Source organism: Sinocyclocheilus rhinocerous, unplaced genomic scaffold (genome assembly GCF_001515625.1).
Source record: "Sinocyclocheilus rhinocerous isolate Xijiao unplaced genomic scaffold, SAMN03320098_v1.1 scaffold273, whole genome shotgun sequence".
Taxonomy (NCBI): domain Eukaryota; kingdom Metazoa; phylum Chordata; class Actinopteri; order Cypriniformes; family Cyprinidae; genus Sinocyclocheilus; species Sinocyclocheilus rhinocerous.
In genome coordinates this window covers 188,753-214,998 of record NW_015656360.1, presented here as the reverse complement: position 1 = coordinate 214,998, position 26,246 = coordinate 188,753, and the positions used below count along the sequence as shown (strand labels likewise).

At 37.1% G+C, this 26,246-nt stretch overlaps 2 protein-coding genes across 3 annotated transcripts in view; one reads left to right on the top strand and one right to left on the bottom strand.

Annotated features, from left to right (window-relative positions):
• Positions 1–1,730: 1,730 nt before the first annotated feature.
• traf7 (TNF receptor-associated factor 7) lies at positions 1,731–17,164 on the bottom strand. Of its 2 annotated transcripts, XM_016527534.1 has the most exons (21): positions 17,051–17,164; positions 15,694–15,826; positions 15,534–15,591; positions 15,107–15,192; positions 12,312–12,428; positions 12,069–12,161; positions 11,761–11,794; positions 10,746–10,929; positions 10,499–10,633; positions 10,187–10,404; positions 10,020–10,093; positions 9,876–9,924; positions 9,662–9,789; positions 9,486–9,568; positions 9,124–9,163; positions 8,918–9,034; positions 8,395–8,517; positions 4,381–4,500; positions 4,142–4,273; positions 3,939–4,058; positions 1,731–2,755 (listed from the first exon to the last, which is right to left on the bottom strand). In XM_016527534.1, the coding sequence occupies exons 2-21, from the start codon at positions 15,787–15,789 to the stop codon at positions 2,741–2,743; spliced, it is 2,022 nt and encodes a 673-aa protein (XP_016383020.1). In that variant the 5' UTR covers positions 15,790–15,826; positions 17,051–17,164; the 3' UTR covers positions 1,731–2,740. The 2 variants fall into 2 exon arrangements, with proteins under 2 accessions (XP_016383020.1, XP_016383021.1); XM_016527535.1 differs by lacking the exons at positions 15,107–15,192; positions 15,534–15,591; positions 15,694–15,826; positions 17,051–17,164 and adding an exon at positions 14,474–14,666.
• A 4,343-nt stretch (positions 17,165–21,507) lies between these two features.
• The window catches only part of LOC107719977 (guanine nucleotide-binding protein G(I)/G(S)/G(O) subunit gamma-13-like), a 9,150-nt gene continuing 4,411 nt past the window's right edge, over positions 21,508–26,246 (top strand). Inside the window, exons 1-2 of the mRNA XM_016527533.1 lie at positions 21,508–21,940; positions 24,521–24,653. Of these exons, the coding sequence (XP_016383019.1) occupies positions 24,556–24,653 (98 nt within the window). The 5' untranslated portion in view covers positions 21,508–21,940; positions 24,521–24,555. The remainder of the gene's footprint in view (positions 21,941–24,520; positions 24,654–26,246) is intronic.

The window sequence follows — 26,246 nt, the reverse complement described above, 5'->3', positions numbered from 1 at the left end:
TAGTTCATCTCTCTTCTTCTTCTTCTGTGGATTTATTGGCGGGTCGCATACCAGCTTTTAAGGTAATACTAATTCTGTGGACAAGTGACCGATTTCAGCCGCGGCTTCAGCGTCTATTTTATAGTGGCTTCGGATTCTAGAGAGCATTTGATTGGACAGAAAGTTTGATGAGAAGCTGAAGTACGATGTGACGTCAAAAAAATCATTGCGCCGTTTTGGTGGACGTGACGAACTGCAAGCGTTGAATGCTTATCTTCTAAATGCGAATTTTGTCACTGTTTTGGAGCACACTGCCTTATAGATAACCTTAAGACTAACATATTGAATCAAAACTTTAATTTTGATTGCATGGGGACTTTAACAAATTACTAAGCACTTCTCTCAAAACTATCTCTACTTAAGTTAAGTATCATTTTGCTTTGATTTACCCTGTTTTGTATATTATAAAAATGTCTTCCTGTTTTACAGTCATTTCAATTGCAAGCTTCTTTAATTATATTTCCCCCCTCCATCCTGCTTAGTGAAACTGAAATAGCAGTATTCAGATTAAGTGACTCTTTAGCCATTTTATCAGCTTTTTCATAGTTCATCTCTCGAGTCTTCGGGTTTGAGTTGTTCATTCATCACGTGACAGCACCATAAGTTTAACCAATGCAGTTTGAGCCGGAAAGAGAATTGATTAGTTCATCTCTCGAGTCTTCGGGTTTTTCGAGTCGTTCAACATTCAGTGTTATGGAAAAGAACCATAATGACAGAAATTCACATATTTATAAACTGTAAGAAGTAAAAAGCTACAATTTGAGACCAGAAACGCATCACGTAACTGTAAGAGTAAATAATAATTATAATGATGATAATAATAATAATAACTATGCACCCGTTTGTAAAAGTGACCGATTTCAGCCGCGGCTTCAGCGTCTATTTTATAGTGTAGGGGGCGGGCGTTTCGGATTCTAGAGAGCATTTGATTGGACAGAAAGTTTGATGAGAAGCTGAAGTACGATGTGACGTCAAAAAAATCATTGCGCCATTTTGGTGGACGTGACGAACTGCACGCGTTGAATGCTTATCTTCTAAATGCGAATTTTGTCACTGTTTTGGAGCACACTGCCTTATAGATAACCTTAAGACTTACATATTGAATCAAAACTTTAATTTTGATTTCATGGGGACTTTAACAAAATACTAAGCACTTCTCACAAAACTAACAAGCTAATACCAAAGGGCCACACACAGATTTATTTTATGAAGGATACTAGAGGGAGTGAACACATTATGTGAAGGTTAATGACTCAAGTTCACTCAATACAAGCATTAAAAGTTTATGTATTTTATACAAGTGTTTTCAGTTTGCATTGAAACAAAGTCTCAACCTCATATCCTCTCACAAACTTATTGAGGGAAAAATACAGGAACAACGCTGTTAATTACTTCAATTGTCCTAAATGTGTGGAGCTGGATTGGGTAGCTCCATGCCACAAAAAAGCACTTTGATATCCAAAATAGCAGCGTTTTTTATGCCTTTTGTCTCAGATTAGCATCGACTATAGTACACTTCAGGGTAAAGGTACAGTTCACCCAAAAATGAAAATTCTATAAATTTACCGACCCTCATGTTCAAAACCTTAACATAAAATAGGTTTTGAAGAATGTTGGTAACCAAACAATTTTAGTTACCACTGACTTCCATTGTACGGACATAAAACATTTCTCAAAATATGTTCCACAGAAGAAATAGAGTCATACAGGTTTGGGATGACAGAGTAAAAGATTATTCATTTTTGGGTGAATTTTCACTTAAAGCTGAGAGGGGAACTCAACTTTACATTAATGCAACAGTGTTTCCTTCCACTCCATTGACCTCATTACTTCTTAAAAGTTATGCTAGGATGCTCAGTGATAATGAATTAAGTGCTTTACACTCATCAGACTAATCAGAATTACTGTTATTCTGTTCAAAATGATTTAGTAACTAGCATGAATTACATTATAAAAGTCTTACTAGATTTGCATGGGCAAAATCTGACTTCCATGGCAAACATGGAACCATGCATGAAGAAGTTGCACTTTTGGTAAGGAACCATAGCATTATTTACACAAAAGCATGATGGATGAGTAGGCCATTATACCGTCATACAAAGGTTTTCACATCGGTCAACAGGCAGTTAGAAAATATCTGAGCAGTTCTGGACGCTCAGTTGGCACTGTCAAATCTGAGATAAAAGCATGGGCACGGTGTTGTCCAAAACAATGCTCTGCTGTTTCAGGCCCAAGTTGGTGTAGTGTAGGTCTTCATTCAGCCCTGGGATGATGGTCGCTCCATGCATCTCCACTGGCGTCAGACTGAAGCTTAGGCACTCACTCAGTCATGAGACTGCAATTCATGAAGGTCAAAGTTCAACAGGCCACCAACTTTTCCATGGTCTGCAGGGAACATGACCTTAGACTGGATTCAGCTTCATTTGTAGAGTTGAAGTCTTGCCAAATCTAAATCATACTTCTATAGGAAATTATCTTGTGTATATAAAATACAGTGAAGGTTTGGAGATTCTGTTTGCTGTCAAGAGGTGTCCGCTAAGTGGAAACAAGCAACATCCATCCAGCGCACAAAGCAAGGCGTGTTTGTCCAACAGTTTACTGCAAAATTCACACGGGACAGATGCCCGAGTCCACAGAGTTGCAAGAGATTTGTGACGTATTACTCAACATGTTGACAACTACTAATGATTAGCGGTCACATTTAGCACGTCCACACCTGAGGAAAGAAAACAGAATAACTTGTTAGAGCCCATATACATTGAAAGATCTGATTCCAGTAGAAAAGGGTTCAAGGAATGGTGTACACAGTATTGTTTAGCTGCTTTCAAAATAGTACAGGCTTTACATTGAGTAATGGTACAGTGTGACAATGTTACATAGATGTTTTTAATGTGACTGTCTGCACATACAGCTACACTGATGGAACAATCCAATCCTAATTAATTTTTTGTAAATATATCATTTTTAATAATAATAGGTTTAGGGTAGGGCTGCACGATAAATCGCATGCGATATTTAATGCGCATCTTGTCAGAAAGCCGGTTCTGTAATCAGCGGTAAATCTCCATCACGTGCGTGCTTTCACATTGAGCAGCATTAACTACACAGAGCCGTTGTTCACTGACGAGCTGCGCAAAACCACCTGCTGGCAGTTTTAGTTTCATTTTTAAAGTATCTTTTCAGTTATTTAAATAATTTAATTTAATATATGACAAGCTGCGCAAAAAATCGCGCGAATATGAACGTGGTTTTGCGCAGCTCGTCAGTGAACAACGGCTCTGTGTAGTTAATGCTGCTCAATGTGAAAGCACGCACGTGATGGAGATTTACCGCTGATTACAGAACCGGCTTTCTGACAACATGCGCGTTAAATATCGCATGCGATTTATCGTGCAGCCCTAGTTTAGGGTCAGCAAAATAAAGTAATAATACTTTTATTCAGCAAGCATGCATTAAACTAGTCAAATGTGACATTTTTAAAGTTTCTTGTTTTAAATAAATGTTCTTTTGAACTTTCTATTCAAAGAATATTAAGCAGCACAACTGTTTTCAACATTGATAATAATAAGAAATGTTTCTTGAGCAGCAAATCAGCATATTAGAATGATTTCTGAAGGATCATGTGACACTGAAGACTGGAGTAATGACTGCTGAACATTCAGCTTTACCATCACAGGAATGAATTATATTTTGAAAAATATATTAAAATAGAAAATAAATGCAGATTTGGTGAGCATTAAGAGACTTCTTTCAAAAACATTATAGAAGTCTTACAGACCCCCACATTTTTTAACAGTTGTGTACACAATTTAAAGTACAAAACAAATTAGCCCAAAAATTATCTTGGAAAGCTAGAGTTTCAAAGCAGACTCCCCAAACTCATTGTAAGAATCTCTGACCTTTACGGTGCTGTCTACAGCTCCAGAGAAGAGTCTTCCTCTGGACACAGCGAGCGCCGTTACGCTGCCCTGGTGCCGCAACAGAGTCTGGGTGCAGATCATGTTGTCCATGCTCCACACCTACACAGGTACAACAATTAATACACAAAAGAGCTGGCACAAATCCCCACATTTCACACCCCAAACCCAAGCCTTGTGTTTACCCTGAGAGAGCGATCATAGGAGGCACTGAACACTTTGGTCTGATCGGGGGTTGAGATGACGGCAAGGGCATACACTGTGCCCACATGGCCCGTCAGCGTCCGCACCTGCTCTTTGGACTCAATGTCCCAAACCTTATTCAAAGAGGAGAAATCACAATTTTAATAATGTCCTGACATTTTCCATGACCATTACCCTTGTATGTAAAGCTCTGCAGGGCGTAGAGATTAATACTACTTACATGAATGAGGTTCTCATAGGTGCCACAAACTATATGGTGATTGGTGACTGCAATGGAGTACACACTGCCTCCAGAGGTCTGGAGCACATGGACACACTCCAGAGAACGGATGTCCCAGATCTGAGGGGAAATAGCATACAGACCATTTCACAAAGATCCATTTCATTTATTGACACTAGATAGTATGCACCTTATAATCCAAGTTCTGCATGAGACATTAAAAGAATGTGTCTATATTAAAAATAAATATGTAAATAAATAAAAATCAATAGCCAAATTACTGGTTAAAAACTACACATAATCCTGTAGAGAGATTCTCCTTGGATTAACCAATTAGAGAGGTCACTGTTACCATGAAAACGAGAAAAGTGCAAAAAAAGCTCCGCAACAACCCCCACACTCAGTGGAACGTGAATGTTATAAATTGAGTCAGTCTCCCTACACTCAATCTAAAACAACTTGAATATTTGGATATATTTCAATATTCAGCAATATATTTAAAATATACTTATGATCAATGACTATATGTCAATAGTTAATACTGTACAATAAATTTTTCGCAGTGCTTTGTCGGCTGTGTAGCTCATTTCCAATTGCCACACTGTTTTTTTTACCTTGTTTATTCCCTCCATTTCTCAAAAACTACATTTTGTTCAAATTAAAGGTTATAAAGTTGTGCTTCATCTCAGAGTCAGTTTGTTTGGTTCATTGCTTAAACTCTTTATTAATTTTTTTTAAAACACTACGGAAGCAATGAATGGGAAATATAATTCCATAACAGTCTGCTGAAAAAGCAATGGTCACTGTTGCACTCTATAGCAGTGGAGCATTTGTATTTTTATTTGTTCTTTGTGAGCATTTGTAGCACTCAGCTTCCTGTCTGAGATCTCTGGAGTCTTAATTAGACAACTTGAGACAACAAGCAGCTTTGGTTTGTCTGTCTTATCCGGTTTTACAAACAACTCAGAGAAATGCTCTCTCTTTTTTTTAACAGTTAGACTGAACAGTAAACAAACGCATGAGAACAGCTTCAAATCTGAAATTCTAATGTTACTGCTACAGAAATATATATAAACAGGGCCCTTTAGAAACGAGGACAAAAATCACAGAATAAAAATGGAATTTTCTGCATAATGCGGAATGTCACAGAATTTAACAAAATTGGGAATCCGGTCACAAAAATGGATTATATGAAGACTTCAGATGCAAAACCCGCTAAACCACCATCAAAAATGAGATAATGATACTGAGTCAATGCTCTCAGCACATAGTATATGTTTTGTCCCGAATAGCATAAGTGCAAAAAATGTGATACTGATTTTATAAAGCAATTCAGTAAATAAGAAATTAATATCGTGTTATATTTTAGACACAATATATTGTCTATTTGAAAGAATTAATGACTTAATACATTTACCACCATCTACTGGCAGTTTTTGTTTCCTATTTATAGTATAATTTCATTTAAAAAAATAATAATAATTTCATTATTTCCATATTAATAAAAAACATTAAAGGGATAAGTCACCCAAAAAATAAAATTTAAATAATTCTTATTTCTTTATTTCATTAAGTGATTTTGCATCTCTTTACTATGTCTTGTCCAAAGAGGTGGACTTAGCTGGTTTTGCAGCAAAGATGATCATAAATCAATTATAAATCACCAATGAATTGACTAAAGTGACGTTTTTGAAAATAAGGCATTTCAATAACTAATAACCTTTTCACTGCAATTAAAATGAAATTACTGAACCTAAACACAGGAGCCTGATAAAAATGCTCATTTTAGATGAAAATTTCAGGTGGTATTTAAGAGGCTTTTGCATCTGAACACTTCTCTATATATATATATATATATATATATATATATATATAAGATACATTATGTTATACATCTTAATAGGCTTGCTGTGATAGTCGGTGTTGACGGTGTTATCGGTGATAAGTCGCAACACCGGTTACGTCACTTGCCCACCGCGCCACAGCCCCCCCACTGTCATTTATATTTTAATAGTAATAAAAATCATTTAGTTCAGTTAGAGAACAGACTTCTCAAGACCACCTCTCAATGCAGCGTGCCAAATGACGGTTGCATCACAGATCAGCAGCAGGAGTCAGATTTCATTTATCACGTGAGGAGAGTGAGTCGAGCTGACTGACAAGAAGAGTGAGGAGAAAGACAAGACAATGGCGGAGGATTTAGTTTAGAAACGAAATGCAAAAGTGCCCGTTTGGTGATATTTTGGATTTTGAAAAGCTTGTAGACTTTTGCCCTTTATCAGGTTATTTTGGAAGTTTTTTTAACATTTGTTTCTTATTTATTTGGTTCCACAGTTTTAGCTGATTTTTATTCTATTTAAACTTTGTGTAATTTATTTTATTTTACATCAAAGTGTATGCCGTGCCTCCAAGCTTTCTTATACGTTTTGCTAATAAACGTTCTATGTTTCTTATTTATTTGGTTCCACAGTGTTTGGTAATTTTCGTTTTTTTTTTTATATTTAAACATTGTGTAAGTTATTTGTTATTTTATATTAGGCCTATATTATGGTGCATTTTTATTTGCTTTGTTAATAAAAGGGGTCATATGATGTGATTTAAAAAGTGTTCCTTTCTCTTTGGAGTGTTACAAGCTGTTCGTGAATAGATAAGATCCCTAAAGTTGCAAAGACTAAAGTCTCAAACCCAAAGAGATATTCTTTATAAAAGTTAAGACTCGTCCACGCCCTCCTAAAACGCCTCGTTTAAACACGCCCCCACATGTCTACGTCACTGTGTGGGAAGATTTGCAAATCTTCAAATTTGCCCAAATGTTCACGCAAAGTAAGGAGTAACTTTTATTCTCGCTGTAGTATTGTTGCTGCCGCCGCCGCCACTGCCTTGTCGTGGAGACACTGTGTGTTTCATTGTGAAAGCGAAAATACTTTGTTTAGCCTTCCAAAAGAGGACCCGACTAAGTTGTTAAGTTTTATTTACAACACTGTTCCAGAACAGTTCAAACCAAATATTCAGATGTGTGCAGCGCATTTTACGGAGGATGAGGACTGTTTCTTGGGAGAGTAGCCAACAATGCCATTGTTCGGGTGAATTCAGTTCCCGTTTCCCCTTCGGCGCGCATGCTGACCACAGTCTATGATGCTGACTCACAGCTAGTGGTCGACCGATATATCGCCAAGGCCTATATATAGGCCGGTATTTGGCATTTTTCAAATATCGGCATCAGCCGATAAGTATTTCTGCGCCTGGGCACACAGTGCTCACATTCTCCCTCTTGTTCGCCGTTGTCGTTAACAGTTCTGTCTAATACAGATAGAAGTCTAATAATCCAATAGAACCGTTAAACAAAGGAATTAAAATGTATACAAAAAGTATTATAACCATTGCTTTTATATTATTAGTCAGAACGATGAGCTTTGTAAGAATTGACACATTTCAGAAAGGCGGGGCATAGAGGAGAAACAATAATGTACAGTATGTGAAAAATATGTGTTTTTTGAACCTTAAACCGCATAAACATTTCATTACACCAAATACACAAAATAATGTTCTTTTTAGCAACGTCACATGACCCCTTTAATAAAAGGTCTATGTTTAATATAAGTGAGTTGATCTGTTTTGTACTGTTTTGTTGTTGTCCATTCAAGCAATTGACGCCGAACTGTCACTAATTTGAAAATTAAAGTAAAATGCACACGGGCATTTAGAAGCTATTTCAAAGTGAAGGAAAGCAAGGAAAAGAGGGAAAACTCCAATGAACTACTCCCACATCCCAGCCCCACGTCCGTCCACCCACCCGTCGCATGTCAATTAACCGGTGGAAAAATGTCCTCACTGTCACAACCCTACATCTTAAGGACTATGCAAGGAGTACGTAAACTCATGAGAAAAGGGATATGTAAACTTATGAGCATGACTGGATGTGAAAGCTGACCATTTAATTAATCTCTATGCATATGGTCCTTTATGATGAAATCTGGGCGTTCCTGAAGCAGATCAAAGTTTAACACTTCTAACCTTTATGGTTTGATAAGATCCACTGTACAGATGATTCTGAGAAGCAACCAGAGCTCGAACCCAGTGATTCAAGCCAGTTAGTTCCTTCTTTAGCTTCAGCTCCGTGCCCACAATATCCCACACCTACAGAGGGAGAGAGAGAAAGATGTTCAATCACTTGAGGAACATTCAGAATTGGTAAACAGGAAAGTCCCAGAAAGATGAGATCATTCTACTTTTAAGCCTCCACTCCCTCATTCCTCCCACACATCACCATGGTGATACGAGCTCAGCATGTGCTCTTCAGACAGGCTCTCAGAGCCAAGTGGATCTAATTCTGCTCCACTCGTGCCTCAGTAACTTAAGTCTGTGCTTTTTTCTTCTCTGCTGGAGCACCGATCGCATTCTCCACATCACTTTAAGAAAACCGAATACAGCTAATGTGCACATCAGCAAATGGGGCAGAATAAAGCTCAATATTAGCTGCTTGATTGGGTTTGTGTCTGCAGACACGTACATCTTCTCTTCAACAGACGCCACTGACCTTAATGGCTTTGAGAGAGCCACTGAATAGCATGTTGTGTGAGGACACCAGAGTGCACACTGGGTTGTCATGTGCCCGGATAGTGTTCACTTTCTGCAGGGTCTGGATATCCCAAACCTGAGGGAGAGCAAGCACATATCTGCAATATTTGTACCATGTCATGAACAGTTTGATTACTCTTATAAATGTATTTCAAAAACACTCACAATAATGGTGCAGTCAGCTGAGCCACTGTAAAGCTTGTTCCTGCAACAAAAAGGAGAAAAAAATATAAGACCTCCTGTCCAAAATGAAATGACATTTGCAACCCATTTTACTTTCACAATTCCTTCAATTGTAAATTTTTTAATTTTATTATATACATTTTTTCAATTTCCCTTTTCGACTTAATTTTTCGTAATTTATTAATAAACGCAAAATTAAAAATAAATACAAAACAACACTTCTTGAATACCTAAACATTTATTTGTAACATTGTTAATATTTATAACAATTAACAATACATTATTTACATATTTTTAATTGTTTAAATATACATGTCTGAATTCAAAACCCTCAAAATGCTTACCCCTGAATGCACAATGCCAACACTATTCCATCATGGCCCTCAAGGGTTTTCTGGCACTTATATGTGGTGCATGTGTCCCAAACCTATGTGGAGCACAGAAGTACAGGGAATTTATCTAGATGAAGAGGGATGCACATAAACCAAAGGAACAGAAAACTAATGGCAGGTGAAATTACCTTGATGGACTTATCTGATGACCCACTAAAGAGAAGATCACCGGTAGAATAGACACACAAACACCACACCGGACCCTGGTGGCCCACAAAAGTACCCTTGCATTTGAAGATCTGCTGGGGGTCGTAGGCTGCAAAACATTTCATACAGTCAGACAATGACATTTTTCATTATCCTCACAGAAATTAGGAGCATAAACGAGGAAGAGACACTCACAGCCCAGTATACCCATATTGAGTCTGGCATTGATGTGAGACAGTTCATCCTGCAAAAAGAGGGGTGGGTTAGAAAGCTCTTAATACTGAAACACCACAATTGTACATCTTAATTTGGTGGAAACCAGAGTAAAAATAGACAAACATTCAGCATGGAAGCATCTCGTCTGAACTCCATCAGATCTTCACTGAGCTTACTCTGGTTCTCATCCAGCACATCTGCCATATTAGCACAAGAAAACCCCAACAAAATCAACATTCATGCATATTTTGGCCTAAAAACAGTAAGCAGTTAAGAGTTAGTTTCCTCACCGAACTTAAGTTCCAAGTTCTTCTCCAGCTGGTCTAGTTTCTCAGAGAGTTTGCCCAACATGGAGCGCAGGAACGAGATGTCCTGGTCCTTCTGCGCCAGTGTCACCTGCATCTCATGGAATCTGTCATCCGTCTGCTGGAGAAACTCCTTCAGCCCCTCGAACTTACACACCTCCAGGTGCGTCTCATACGTGTCCTGATTCCCGATAAAGGTGCAACTGGAGAAAAGTCAGCAGAGAGAAATTCAAGGCTGTTTTATTTCATTATCTATGCAACTGAAGGAAAGATTGTTAGATTTCCAAACGTCCATACCCATATTTAGAGTGAGGGCACTTAATGTGTTCACACTCTTTCAGATGGGCCTCCAGGTTCATGGTGAGCAATGGAGGGCAGTTGGGGTTGTTGGGACAGCGAACAGGTCTGTAGTCACAGCTTACTTCATGATCTCTGCCACACACAATCCAAAGTCATTACACTCCCTTTGCATGACTCATGACTATGTCGCAACAATAGAAATTAAACGCTGATATTGTGAAAGCCAATGAACCCGTGTACTCACTTCCTGGTGATAAGCTTGATGGTGAAAGGACAGCCAAGTGGGTCAACCTCAAAGGCACTGGGTTTGCCCGAGGCAGCTGGCCGACAGCCGTACTTGCAGTGAATGAAAAGCTCTCCGATTTGCTCGGCCACCGCTATGTTATTCACGACCACTGTGAGCTTGGAATTGTCCACGGGGCATTTCTCTGTAGAAACACAGGTTATTGGCAAAACAAAAATACTACTGTATGTCGAAAACATCGCTCAAACCAACAGCATGAAATGAAAGAGTTAGCATGGAGAGGAAATGAAAGAGGAACTGAGCTAGAGACCTGCACTTGGTCCAAAATTAACTTTAAGCCACTCCTGCTAAGGCTGAGTGAATTTAGAAAATGTTAATAAATATTCAAACAAATTTCAGAAAGTATTCAGATTGCTTCACATTCTTTCGCATTTTATGCTGCATCCTTCTGCTAATTTTTCTTTTTACAAAAATCTATACTGTACACCCCATAAAGGTGTTTTGCGCTTTATATTTTTGTCTCAGTGACTATAAAATTATTAACCTCACAAAAAAAAAAACTTCAAGACAGATTAAGATTATCATATTTTCATTTTGATTTAATATAAAATCTATCTAGGAATCCTTAACATATTCTGGATGGTTAGTTTTCCACTCAGATGAAATTTGAGAATGACAATGTTTTCTTTAGAAGATATCAGATCTATATCAGATATCAGACGATATTAAATTTTCACTACATAATTATTGTGGTCAAAAAAAAAAATCACAATAACATTATTGCGATACCTATAGAACCTTTGAAAAAAGAATAATGCTATCAGTCAAATTCATGTTTATTTTAAGTTTTCTCTTTTTTGGCCAATGAAGTGTAGAGAGAGTTTGTAACCATAATTGCACAACAGCATACAAAAAGAACTTAGTACAAATAGTGCTTCCTCACTACTGGCAGCAATGTTCAACATGGGAAAGGTGAAAGCAAGACAAATGCTTAGAGTAAAAATGCTATCCTTACCTGAGGTCAAGGCACATCGCCTGCAGAATGTGTGCTAAGGTGACAAAGGAAGGGAAAAGAGAGCACAGTGAGAGTGAATAAGAACTGAAATTTCATTTTCATCTACTCAGCTATTTTAAGTGTAATTCATCTCTCAACAGACACTTGTACTGTGGTGTTCAACAGCCTGACAGTGCTGTAGGAAACAGGTCAATGAGGTGTGCTGTTCACGGCCCAAGCTGACAGGAAATCAATACATGGCCTGGAAACAGATCACGACAGACAGCCCTATCCTGAGGGAGAGGTGAGGGGACGGCTGGCTGACTCACTCCGCAGGTGGTGATGACGGGGTCCTTGAACACGCTGCAGCACAGCTGGCAACAAAGCTTAACTGAGGGCTGCTCCGCAAACACCTGTGGCTCCTGGGAAGTAAAAGAGAGGAAGGGTGAGAGAGAGAGAGAGAGAGAGAGAAAGTCAATCTCGTGCTGGGCACATGTGTAGGTCTGTCAGTCTTTTGCGTCACTATACTAGATCAACATGTGAAAAGGAAACAGAAGACTGCTGACACTCACTGTGTCTTCCTCTTCCTCGTGGAGAGAAAAGGTGGAGCGCAGCGACATGTTGGACTCGGAGTGCAGAGAGCGAACCGAGATGGCAGAGTCTGAGCGACGAGGGGTACTAATGGGTGGCTGCAGGGACAGAGACAGTTAGCATCTAAACACTTTTTTTTAAAGGTTATTAAAATGACATCTGGGGGTATTCCAGAAAGAAAGTTATGTGACGTACCCATGTAAGTTAACGTACAAGTAAACAGATAACCTCAACCTTTAAAAACTTGGGTAATTTTCAGGATACGCAAGCAGACACAGCAACGTATTCTGTAAGCTTCTCCGGAGCAGTTTATGTTTCAGGGTTAATTTACCTCAGAAGTGTTCAGTGCACTGATGTAGCTTCAATGACAGATTTCACACAATATTATATTAGACAGTTATGTTGTTTTAATTTTAAAGCACTAATAATAACATAAAACAATGTTTAATGTTTAACAATGTTTATCTCACACACCATTGTTTTCCTTCCACAAGCGTTTTTTTTTTTTGCAACAGGTTTTTATATAATTCTTTTCTATAGTAAAATACAAAAAAAGGCTTTTCAAGATTAAAGATTAAAACAAATTGCACAATTGGCCAGTAGGTGTGAATGTAAATTGCAAAAGAAGAAGAAAGATGATATATGGAATGCTGCTATTTAGTGTAAATTTGGATGCAGCTCTAGTGTGTGGTCTCCATGAACGTCCTCTAAGTTGACTGAACTTCCTCACAGCTGCGTTTCTGAACTGATACCACAATTAAGAAAGGCTTAGGTTAATCAACCAAGCGTTCTGGGTTTATGTGAGTAAGTAATTTTGCTATCTGGGATACTCCCCTGAGCATTACCAAAAGTCATTGAATCAGACACACTGAATCAGGAAAGCAACAAAATCAAAAGTAGTAAAACTTTTCCTGCTCAACAAACTAACAACTTTTAAAAAAAAATTCAGATTAAACTACCTCAGCTTATCTCATATCTGGGCTTTCCTGTGAATGTCCAAAATGATCGACTAAAGGAAAACACCTTCTGATAACAGTCTTCAGATTCACTTAAATTTGGTGAAAAACAAAACTGATTGTAAATATCTGAATTACCATAAACCAATTTTGCATCTAGCCAGGCATTAACAGCTACAATACAGTCTATGTCTAAGGAAAGTACCGTATTCATGCTGTGGCTGTGTGTGAAAAAAAAAAAAACAGTATTCTTCGCCACTCTCTCATAAACAGTCAGTGCTAAAAACTATCAGAAAACCAGAAACAGCAGAACAATTTATCAGATGCATTTATTTAAAACTAAGAACAGCCTAAAAAGCAAATAAGCTGGTCCAAAAGCTTGCTATTATGTACGTCAACGACAAAATTGTGAGGTGTTTGATTTCCATTCCTCAATATGTAAATGTGATTGGCTGTTTTGAAAAAGGATGGCGTAGGGCTGGACAATAATTCAATATCAATATGTATCGCGCTAAAAAAAAATTCAATAACGGTGATATGATTTTTAAACACATTTCCGATATTTCGATATACATTACCAGTGTTTCCCCTACATTGATTTATTTGTGCCGTTTGACTTCGTTGAATAAACATGAGCACTGCACGTTTCAAAATCATAACACGGCGCGGGTGTTTTATATGAATGTATCTCTGAAGGGAATTGACTGTCTTCAGAAAAGTTTCGATGGCATTTTCATTTGATCTGATAAAGAAGCGTTCATGAGCGGAGCTGCTTTGATTACAGCCATTACTGGAGAAACCGCTAGTTTTATCACTCTAAAAGCGCCTCCTGCTGGCAGAGAATGAGTTTTCATTTTAAATAAGCCCATCTCCAGCAACATTTCCAGTTTTTGCTGTTGTTCAATTTTTTTTGTTTTCTGCAGCGAATCGGAGCACTTTTCATACCCTTTTTTCTGGCTGAAGCACATTTGTTTCAATCTATAAGAATAATCAGCCGACACTACCAGTCTAAAGTTTTTTAACAGTAAGATTTTTAATGTTTTTTTTTGTAGTTTTTTAAAAGAATTCTCTTCTGCTATAGTGTTCATATCGATATCGGAATTATATCGTATCGACCGAAATTAAGAAATATATCGTGATATCAGTTTTGGCCATATCGTCCAGCCCTAGGATGGCGTTGTGATTACCATGCCATCATCGTCGTCACGAGGGGAGTAGGTCAGAGTGCTGGAGGATGAAGGGGTTCTACGGTGCTGTTTGTAATTAGTTTCCGCTGAAATGAAAGAGCAGAGTTACAAGCGACTGATTGAACCTTGTTGCTAGGCAAACAGTCACATGGATTTCTGTACAATCAATGCTAATCCAGGTCATTTTCAACACCAGCAATTTCTTTCATAGTGGTTTTCATAGAGGTACAACACTCAAAATGTAAGTATTAAATGTTCATTAGATAATTTTTTTTTGTTTTTTAGGAATTTTAAAACAGCTGTATCATGCATTATAATACAGCTTTAAGGACCACTTATAATGCAATTTATGTGTCATATTTTAGTTTTTAATGACAATTTTTCAGATTCTAATCTGACTCTAAGTAGCCCAACAGATGAAATGATAGAAATTAATACTTTTATTTAGCAAGGATGCTTAAAATTGATCAAAAGTGATGATAAAGGCATTTATAATGTTACAAAAGATTTCTATTTCAGATAAATAGTGTTCATATCGATATCGGAATTATATCGTATCGACCGAAATTAAGAAATATATCGTGATATCAGTTTTGGCCATATCGTCCAGCCCTAGGATGGCGTTGTGATTACCATGCCATCATCGTCGTCACGAGGGGAGTAGGTCAGAGTGCTGGAGGATGAAGGGGTTCTACGGTGCTGTTTGTAATTAGTTTCCGCTGAAATGAAAGAGCAGAGTTACAAGCGACTGATTGAACCTTGTTGCTAGGCAAACAGTCACATGGATTTCTGTACAATCAATGCTAATCCAGGTCATTTTCAACACCAGCAATTTCTTTCATAGTGGTTTTCATAGAGGTACAACACTCAAAATGTAAGTATTAAATGTTCATTAGATAATTTTTTTTTGTTTTTTAGGAATTTTAAAACAGCTGTATCATGCATTATAATACAGCTTTAAGGACCACTTATAATGCAATTTATGTGTCATATTTTAGTTTTTAATGACAATTTTTCAGATTCTAATCTGACTCTAAGTAGCCCAACAGATAATACTGACCTTTTGCTACTTGAGGGACTGCTGGAAACGTGGATCCAAAACTAGCTTCCATTTTGGTCTGCATACAGAAGAGTATGAAATAAGAAAACAATGAGAATTTCTGCTACTGAAGTCTTCACATAACTTGTAATAATGTAAATAAATATCCATTCGGTCTTACCTGGTTGCTGATGTCAGGTGAGGGTACAGTGATAGTGGCACCTGCCACAGATCCTCCTGAGAAACGATCGAAGTCTGATGGTTTACTACAGCTCATAATACAGCAAAGCCCTGTAGAAAATATCTGCTGCAGCCTGTAGATTAAATAAAAATGTTTAAAAAATCCTATTTCAAACATAAGCTATCTATCTATCTATATATATATATATATATATATATATATATTAAGAGATTTCTTGATTGCGAACAGGTGTGGCAGTAATCAGGCCTGGGTGTGGCTAGAGAAATTGAACTCAGGTGTGATAAACCGCAGTTTTAAGAGGGGGGCAAACACTTCTTCACACAGGGTCATGTAGTTTTGGATTTTGTTTTCCCTTAATAATAAAAACCTTCATTTAAAAACTGTTGGTTGTGTTCACTTGTGTTATCTTTTACTAATATTTAAATTTGTTTGAGGATATGAAACATTAAAGTGTGACAAACATGCAAAAAAATAAGAAATCAGGAAGGGGGCCAACACTTTTTCACACCACTGTGTATATACACACACACACACACACACACACACACAAGACATATAACATATATGGTTGTGTTAACATGGTGACCTGCTCCAGAAGATATTTTAATTTTTATATTCTTTTCAAATAAAACCTAAAATCTTGAGGGAAAAAATGTGAATGGACACTTTTTTTTTTTTTGCGTCAACTAACCCTTCACGAAAAGCGCTGTTGATATACAAACTCTTTCATTATATATTTAAAGAATATCAGCTGTAAAGAAAAGCAGACACACTTCCCGACAGAGCGTCAAAACAAATCATAGCGTTTAACATTGACGGAGCTGTATGTTAGCAACACAGAAATCACAACAGACACAAGATCAGTGATTTTGCTCTCTTTATGTCTCACAATTGGTGAGATTCAAAATGTTCAAACGCACCAATTATAGACAACAATGCTGTTAAAGTACGCAGCTCACTATGTTTTGAGACAGCCAAGATTTTGTTAGCGGGTGATTGCTAAAAATGGGGACATTGTCTTGTAAGCACCAGATAAAACGGAAATAAAACGCATAACATGTTAACAGCAGCATGATTTCATGATAACACAACAGCAAAACACGCTAAAAGACAAACAAGCAGATTCGTTTGATGATGTGCTAACGTTAGTGATTCGCGTGCGTGAAGTGAGCTGGCTAGCTGTGTTGGCTAGCTGACGAAGTTGGTTTGTCGAACAGCTTTAATAAAACACCATATTTAGCTTTACGAAATGTAGTAAGATAGACCTCTAGCTTAGCTACAAAAGACATAAGATACGTCTCGCATGTCTATTTAGCCAAACAAAGTAGGTTCTCACCATTGATACCAAATCAAAGTCTGCAGATGGTCCAATTTTAATCTTTTTCTCACACACCCAGACGCACATTCCAGAGGATTGTGGGAAATGTAGTGCGGAACAGCAAATACGCTTCATTGTCGGGAATTGACGCAACAAGTTCCTGGAATCGGCCGAGGTGGATTATTGAATATTCAAGATGATGAGACCAATATGGTTGGATCATGATTTTTACTGGGTATTTTTCAAGTCAGTTTAAGAGTTTAAACGTCAAATGTTTACATTAGTGGTAGGGATTTTGATTAATCTTTGTGAGTCGAATCTTTTGAATCCTGCAGGTTGCACCGTTAGGCCCCGATCACACCGAACGCGTTTTTTAGGTCTGAAAACGCGAGGCGCACCACTCTTTAAAAAAGAGCAGTGCGCTGCGGTTTTTTATGTTGCTAGGCAACCACCAAATCAGCTGTCCAGTTATGTGACTGAAAGAATCTTTTGTGTTGGATTCGATTCGCGAAACTGATTCAACACTGAGTCGTTCAACAAGTCTAATAAAAAATTCACTCTTCTCTCTGCATGTCTTTAAATCATTGAAAAAAAACAACAAAAAAAAACAAGGCAAGCACAAGTAGAGGCTCCAAGGAAAAAATGAGCCAGTGCATGGAAGTGAACGAGAACGACTCGTTCCCTTGAAAGGTTTGTTCAAAACACTGATTCATACATATACTTAAAAGATTCGTTCACGAACAACATGCATGTATCTAATGTCACGTTACGCTTTTTGTTAGTATATATTTTAGTTATGTTTTCACAATTCTGCTTTTGTGTACGGCTGCATATTCTTGAATGTTTGTCAGTCTATTCTGTACCTACATTTCTGTTTACATTTTAATTCTGGGTCTACCATATTGAGTTAATTAGTTAAACGGAAGAGGGTGCTGTTTGCTCAGATCCTTGTCTGGACATGAATTAAACTGTAATTCACATTCACTCAGCAGATCAGTAAAGCGAATATAGGTCTATCACTATCATTTAGACAATTATACCTTGTTTGCCACCTCTTATGATGCCACCTAATTTATGATGTTGTCTCTAGATGTTGATTAAAGGAACAATTCACCAAAAAATAAAACATTTACTTAGGCTAGGCCATCCAAGATGTAGATGAGTTTGTTTCTTCGTTACATCTCTTGTTCACCAATGGTTCCTCTGCAGTGAATGGGTGCCGTCAGAATGAGTCCAAACAGCTGATAAAAGCATCACAATAATCCACAAGTAATCCACACAACACCAGCCCATCAATTAACATCTTGTTCCTTTAAATTCTGCCATGTAGTTAGATATTTCAGTGAAATATTTTGGAAATATTTCTTTGTGTGCTGTAAACACTGTAAATGTTTCTGTCACCTGTTGTATTGTAGTATTTTAGGAATATGTAGTACATAATAAAATGTTCTAATTCTTATAATTGTATCCATTGAAATGTATAAAATGATAATGATATTTTGGCATTGTTACTGCCATGTACTTTTGTGCAGAGATGAATGATTTGACCTGCATTCACCTGGCTGGAGATGCTCCATTATGCTGTTCTCAGAGCCAGGTAAACCACTTAAGGCCAAAATAAATGCAGAAATGTTGTGAATATAACATGTCTTTGACTGCTACGGTCTTGATTCTTTTCAGCTGCAACTTCCTTTAGAGTAGTTTACGGCGCCTTGCATTTGCTCTTTGTGTTACAGCACTAATGGCAGTTTCTCATGGACACCCATCAATTTAGGACACATGTGACGTGTCTTTATCTTCAGAATGCGGTCCCAGGCTATTAAAGGGTATCTGTTTAAATTCTCTTTGGTGAAGCATCACAGCCTCTATGAACTGTTGTCCTACCTGCCACTTAAGATACTCTTTGCACTGTTAAGCCAAACAATAACCAGCGCACCCATCAAAAGCTTGACCCCATTGGCAAGCCATTGCAGGAAGTTCTTCATTCAGGATCCATTTAAGCGTATTCAGAGCAGAGCTCATTCTTCCCATATGCCCATGCAATAAATGATGCATGCAATAAAAATAGAATGTGCTAAAGGAAGTAGATGGCTGAAGGTAAAACTGGTCAGTGGCCATTAGTCTGTTTCTGTTTGTGAAACACAAATATCCGAAAAAGCAAATTCAAACTGGTTAATGTATTGTCATTTTATTGAATACACTTTAAAAGCAGTCAGTTTGGATAAAAAAATACTTTAAAAAAATTAAGAATCACTTGTCATAGCTTGATCAAGTACATAAATGATAATGAGTTTGGTGTTCTACTGTGATCTGATACAGATAATGGAGGTTTGCAATCAACTCTCAGAATATGTTTAATCCATTCAGAATTGTGCGTATAGAATCTAGTGACCATTAACCTTATCAAGCCTATATTTAGCATATAGGAATAAATTATATTTATCAGTATTTTAGCTGTGGTTTACTTTGGTTGGTGGCAGCCACTTCTTCTCCATCTTCGCATTATCGACCCAATATTGTTTAGTTAATTAGATAAGAATTTTTCATATTAGATGGATTCGGTGATGATTTTTTTTCTTGCCACATGCTTTTATGAAACAGCCATTGGTTAATGTTTTTGTCTGTCTTTCAACAAGACATCCCTTGTTTCTTTTAGCATTAGCCAAAAATGCATTGGTGATGGTGGTCCAACAAAAGGGGGCTCATCTGATCTGCTGCCCCTGCAGGCACCTCTCCTCATCTTACACCTCCTGATGTTGCTCTTGGGTGAGATATCACAGAAGACTGACATGAGTGCTGTTCTGAGATGAGCATATGACAGATGCCCTTGTATCAGCCAACAGGCAAACCTTTAAATCTCCCTGTGAGCAGTTTACAGCCGTTTCTCCCTTTATGGAATACTGTTGTCAGTGCTTTCAGGCTTATTATGTCAAATTGTGTGCAAGAGCATTTGTAATATAATTAATACAAACTACAGCTCAAATTTGTTATGTTTATGTTTTGCATAAATGAACAGAATTAAAAAACAGTCTCAATCATGTAACTATGTAACTTTTGGCCATGTAGCAGTTAAAAAATATAAAACTGCATGTGTTTTACAGAAGAACATTATTTTAGTTTTGGCTCTGCTCTTCTCCATGGATAAATGAGGTTGGAGGCACCAGTGTACACATGGATACAGGACATCTTATCAGAGCAAATGGGCAAATAAAATAAAAAAATTTTGTTTTGTTTTTAAAACCGGTGATTTCCTAGAGGTTTGCCATTTTGAATGATCCATAACAAATTTCAGCTTCACGTTGTTCACAGCCAGAGCTACTTTTCTTGTGTGTACGAATATGACATGAGACGCATGGGCAAATGACATATAGCCTATATGCAATATCACACAAAATTCGTAGACAGCTCTACAATAAGAATACTCATAGAGTGCTGTAGGGATGACATATTTTTGTAGGCCTAAATGCAGAAAACCACTTCCAGTTTCATCATCCTAGTCAGTGGGTGTTTGGTTAAATAAGATCTATGGTTTACCGAAGATCAAGATATTTTCACGTTTTATTCTATGACATACTATATATCCCTGATGATAGCACACGTTCATCTGCAAGATGTCTGCTAAAGATCGCATCATCTGGAAAGTATCTGCTGTGTACAAACATCTGATAGACGTCTTTAAGATGTCAGTTTTACATACATTCTAAATCATAAATATCTTAAAGACATTTTCAAAACGTCTGTTTGACATCTGATAGGAAACGTCCTATAGACGTATTGCAGATGTATGCAGACGTCAAAGACGTCTCTGTGATGTATGTGTGCTATCGGGGATCAGTTATAACCCTATATGTTTTTTTTGAAGTAACCCTATTTGTTTATAAGTAATGGTGACGATGAAGTCATGTAACCTTGGTGTAGTTTGTTTATAGCCTGCATTTAACTTTTTACTTCTGCTGATTTTATTTCAGCATCAAACTTCATAAAAGTTGTGTTTAACTTGTCCAAACATCCAAAAGCCAATGAAAAAATCCAATTGGGTTTTTGTCAAGGGAACCAGGGTGATGCTAACTTCCGTGTTGGCCTACAAAAATAAGCTACATCACCGCAGCGTTCTATTACAGGCTTATTAATGTGTAGTTGGATAAAGAAATGGTTTGGAAGATTTGCACACACTCATTAATAACATGTTTAAACATTTTTTTTTTTTAAACAAAGAGTAACTTTAAATGTGTTTAATAAGTGGCGTTCCAACAGCGTTCATATTTAGTGTAAAGGTTCACTGTTTGTATATCACTCCAATGATCTATATAATGAATAAATGAATGGCACGACTAAATAATTAAACGTTTTCTTTTAAAAACAAAAAACCATAATCTCAAGTTGGAGCTCAGGTTTTCCATATTAGGGCAAAGTGGTCTAAACGTACCAGGAGAGTAGAAGCATATGGAAAATCTAAACACTGACCCTGACAATTCTAGCGAATAGGCATCGGGACGTCGACCGTCCTTTTGTCTACAACATTAGGAGAGGCATTTCGACTTCAACGGCATATAACCGCCCTCTGATTCCCCCCTCCCAGGCAGATTTGCGCCAGCACCTCCTCTACACATTGGCCCAGCAGCGGCTGAGCAGCACTTTACTAGGCTGTAACCACTGCCATCAGCTCAACTTCTTCAGCATCGTTTCAGCTGTCTCTGGCGCTGCTGCTGGAGCTTGCCAGCCTATCTTTAGTCTCCCTGTCTAGTCCTTTGGCTGGCTACATCGGATACACAGTCGTCCATCGTTTTTCGTCAATTAGACACAGGCGTATGTGTTTTGATTGATCTGAGGACATTTCCCATAGATAAGAACAGTCTGCACCAAAGACGGGCTTCGGGTATTACCGTTACCCAAAGATACATCACCGAGGTAAGCGGCACAAATGTGAATTCATATCCATCTCATCTTTTCCGTGATTGTCTCTTGATGACAGTTGACATAACTTATGATGTTAGCGTGAAATGTTAGTTATTGATACCCATGCATTCTTTTTTTTTCTTCTTCTATTTTCATACTGTTTTTTACCACTCCCTTCATTCATCGCTGCCGTGGCTGCCAGCGATTATGCCGGTTTTACATAAAACTTCGATTTCCAGCGTCCTGCTTTTATCCGTCCCTCATTTTTGATTAATACAATCATTGAGTTATTTAAATGTAGCCTATATTTACAGAGGAAGGAGGAAATTAAGAAGCCTGCAATTCAGCCTCAGCAGCTTCTTAATAGTTTTATCTGCTCTGGGAAACCAAAATATACCCATTGGAGGTAACTGAGATACAGCAAGTCATGCTAGTCTTAATCAGATGATCATGTAGCTACAGAAATTGTGCTATCACATTTATTGACAGATTTGATTTCTCATTTCTCTTCTTTAGTTCTTTCTACACCAGCATATCAGTTAGGACACAACACACACGTACTATTATAAATGTGCTTTTGTTTAGTAATTAAATTTTGAAATCTTTTTTTTTTTTTATCAAACTGAAATTTAGCCTCCCTATTTGGATGCAATGTGGTGATGACCTACATCATTGAACGACCTACATGAAGAACTTGGTTTTGGGAAGTTTGTCCTGGTCCTCCATCTAATATGTCACACTGTCCTTTTGTACACATAATATTATGAACAAACCAAAAACATAAACCTGAATAGTATCATCCATTCATTTAATCAAATATTTGTTGCATCAATAATATTTGGTTCATATCTAATGGGTGAGTGGAAAAAAGATGTTTATGGCTTGTGGCAAACTGCTGTATATTCTGGGACACTATTAATTATATATTTGTTTAGGGCCTCAGTGAAGCACTGAAATCAGTGTATTTACCTTTTAGCAACAACCGATTTCTTATTTCATTATATTGGCACACAATTTCACATTTAAAAAGTATTTCTTGAATATCTCCATACGCATGAAGTATTTATGGATGGTTTGAAAGAAGTGAGACGTTAGAGCAGTACATTTATTTATACAGCTTGTGAAACATCTTTGTCCCCTAACCATTTCTGAACATCACGTTTGATTGGAAAAACAGCACAATCTCCCATGCAGCTGCTCTGAGTGTGTTTAGTCTCAGATAGTGAAATCAGAGCTTTTAGAGTGCGAGGCTCCAGTGTCTGGCTGGTGTTGCTTGGAAGCACTTAAAAGCCTTTATGGGACGGATGTAGACAGGCAGCAGAACACCTGCATGCTGAACTGTCTCTGCTCTCTGGCTCACACATGCCCTAATGCTGGACTCCTCTCAACACTCAAAACTCTCAAGACTCAAACTCTGATCCCCCTTAACTCCTGCTCAGAGAGGAGGAAGCATTAGCCAAGCATCTGAAATCTTTTATTTGAAAGCTAAATTTATGCATGCAGTACATCCCAGAACAAAATAGGGAGGGGAAAAAAACAGAATGTTCACTGTAGAAATGTCTTGTGAGGAAGTCTAAAATGTGATTGGTGACATCTATTTAGCTTGTTTTTCCAAGTCAAAAATAAAAATGTAGCATGACTGAATTAGCCTTATAACCTTAGACTAGACCAATAAAAACATTCTTAAGGGATACATGAGGTAGAAACAGTTAATAACCACACATTTTCACTTTTTCAATTGTTGTAAACAATAAGACAGTCAATAAGACTTTAATTAAATTAATGAATCAAATGCAAAATAATAAAAAAATAATAAAAAAAAGATTCAAATATATATATATATATATATATATATATAGTCAAAGCAACTGAATAAACATTACAAAAAGTGGTTTCATTGTTTATTTTCATATCATGGAACATATGCAAACTGTTCAGCATGGGCATGCAAATCACATTCACAAATCATTATTACTGTACATACAAATACTGTGAGGTGCTGGTTTGGCAAGATTTTTAATTACAATCCTCATCGACTGATGCAAAATCAGCTGTTCAAGCTACATCACAATAAAAATACATTTACATTTTGAGCCAGCACAATTCACCTGTCTAAAACTTCTTAGGATGGCTGTTGAAAGAATCACTGAGTCATGTAAAAGCAATTTAAGTATGAGCATTTGTTTTGGGATATATATATATATATATATATAGTCAAAGCAACTGAATAAACATTACAAAAAGTGGTTTCATTGTTTATTTTCATATCATGGAACATATGCAAACTGTTCAGCATGGGCATGCAAATCACATTCACAAATCATTATTACTGTACATACAAATACTGTGAGGTGCTGGTTTGGCAAGATTTTTAATTACAATCCTCATCGACTGATGCAAAATCAGCTGTTCAAGCTACATCACAATAAAAATACATTTAAATTTTGAGCCAGCACAATTCACCTGTCTAAAACTTCTTAGGATGGCTGTTGAAAGAATCACTGAGTCATGTAAAAGCAATTTAAGTATGAGCATTTGTTTTGGGACACAATGTGCAAAAACAATCTTTCTTGTTTCAATCTTTTTGTTTAGGTTTAATTTGATCACTTCCACATCAAGCCGCAGTCATGGATGAGATGGACTTGCCCCAGATGAAGAAGGAGGTAGAAAGCCTCAAGTACCAGCTGGCCTTCAAAAGGGAGAAATCCTCAAAGACAGTGACAGAGTGAGTGTGCTTTCTTTTGTTCTGCACACTGTGATAGTCTCTGTTCCAACCCATATATTTTACGCTGTCGCCCCATATCACAACAGAAAAGATAATGACTTCTTCTACCCTCCTTCTATTTTTGTTGCTAATCAAGTACAGAGAAACCTAACAGCAAGTCATTAGAACATCACCCATGTATTCTGTCCTTTTATTATACAAATACTTAATTGTCATTGGTCAAAATGGCATTGACCAGTCAATGTTTTGTTATAATAACTTCTAAATGGTACATTTAATGGCTGTTTTGACAATATACTAGTTCTTCTTTCATTTCTCTCATATTACTCTGTGACCTCTCTCTTTGCATACTAATGCAAGTTAAGACTAGCTAATTGGAGCAATTTAGTGACTTTTTGCTGTGGGTAAAAATTGCACTTTAAGGGTTTCAGTATTATTTTAATATTCACTACAGCGTAAAGGTTTGGGGGTCAATAAGATTTTTTAATATTTCTTAAGAAAAAAAGTCTCTTATTCTCACCAAGGCTGCATTTGTTTAAAAATACAATAAAAATAGTAATATTGTGAAATATCATTAGAATTTAAAATAATTGTTGTATTTTAATATATTTTAAAGTGTAATTTATTCCTGTGATGGCAAATCTGAATTTTCAGCATCATTACTCCAGTCTTCAGTGACAGATATTACAAAACCATACAAATAAAGTATCTCTTTATTTCCGTGGAAATTTTTTTTTTTTTTTTTTACATTTTTACATCATTTCTTTGATGAATAGAAAGTTCAAAAGAACAGTTTTTTTGGTAATGTTAAATGTAAAAGTCTTTACTGTCAAATTTGAACAGAAGTGTATATGGTAAACATAAAACCTCAACAATATATATTAATATTGTTGTGTTATTCGTCCCGCTTTTTTGTTGTAATGGACTATATTTTAGCAGAAGCTTTAAGCTAATATAAGTTCTGGAGGTAATACAAGTAAATAATTAAAATAATAATAATAAAAATAACTTAAATGAGTATTTCTTGTCTGTCTATTTACTTATTTGGTAAATCGTCATCTAAAATGTTTAAAAAATGTATCACCTACCTAAATTATCCACTCCACATAGTTCAAACCTCATAGTTCCTCTTGTGGAGAGTGATCAGTTTTGTCACTGGATTCTCTAAACTGTTTCCTGATTGAATAACCCTTATGCCACCATGAACTCACTGCAGTTATTTCTGAATTTTCAGGTTCACCTCATGTCACAAATTAGGCTGCCCAGAGGCCAGGTCCTTTTGGTGATTGTTCAGGACAAAGCTAATGCTCTCAGATCTCTGGTGCTTTACTCTCCAATTTGAGAGCAAGCATGGCCTCTTAGTCACACCCGCCACTGTCACATTACAGTGACATCTCATTTCCCTGTGTCCCAGGGCTCTCTTCCTGAAATATTCACAATGGTAATTTTTCAGTTACAAATGACCTTTTACCAGCCAGTAGTGAACAGCCCAGTTTACGCCAGCGTAGTGGTTCCTTCGGTGTTATTGTGCGCAGTTTAGCTGAATAAGCAATTGTGGAGTCATAATGTTGGGTCATGATGACTTAATTGCAT

Coding starts and splice junctions, on each gene's coding strand:
- traf7 (XM_016527534.1), bottom strand. CDS start 15,789: ATGAGCTGTAGTAAACCATCAGACTTCGATCGTTTCTCAGGAGGATCT. Junction 9,569..9,661: donor CATCAGATAAGTCCATCAAG/GTAATTTCACCT, acceptor TGCTCCACATAG/GTTTGGGACACATGCACCAC. Junction 4,274..4,380: donor CCTATGAGAACCTCATTCAT/GTAAGTAGTATT, acceptor TCTTTGAATAAG/GTTTGGGACATTGAGTCCAA.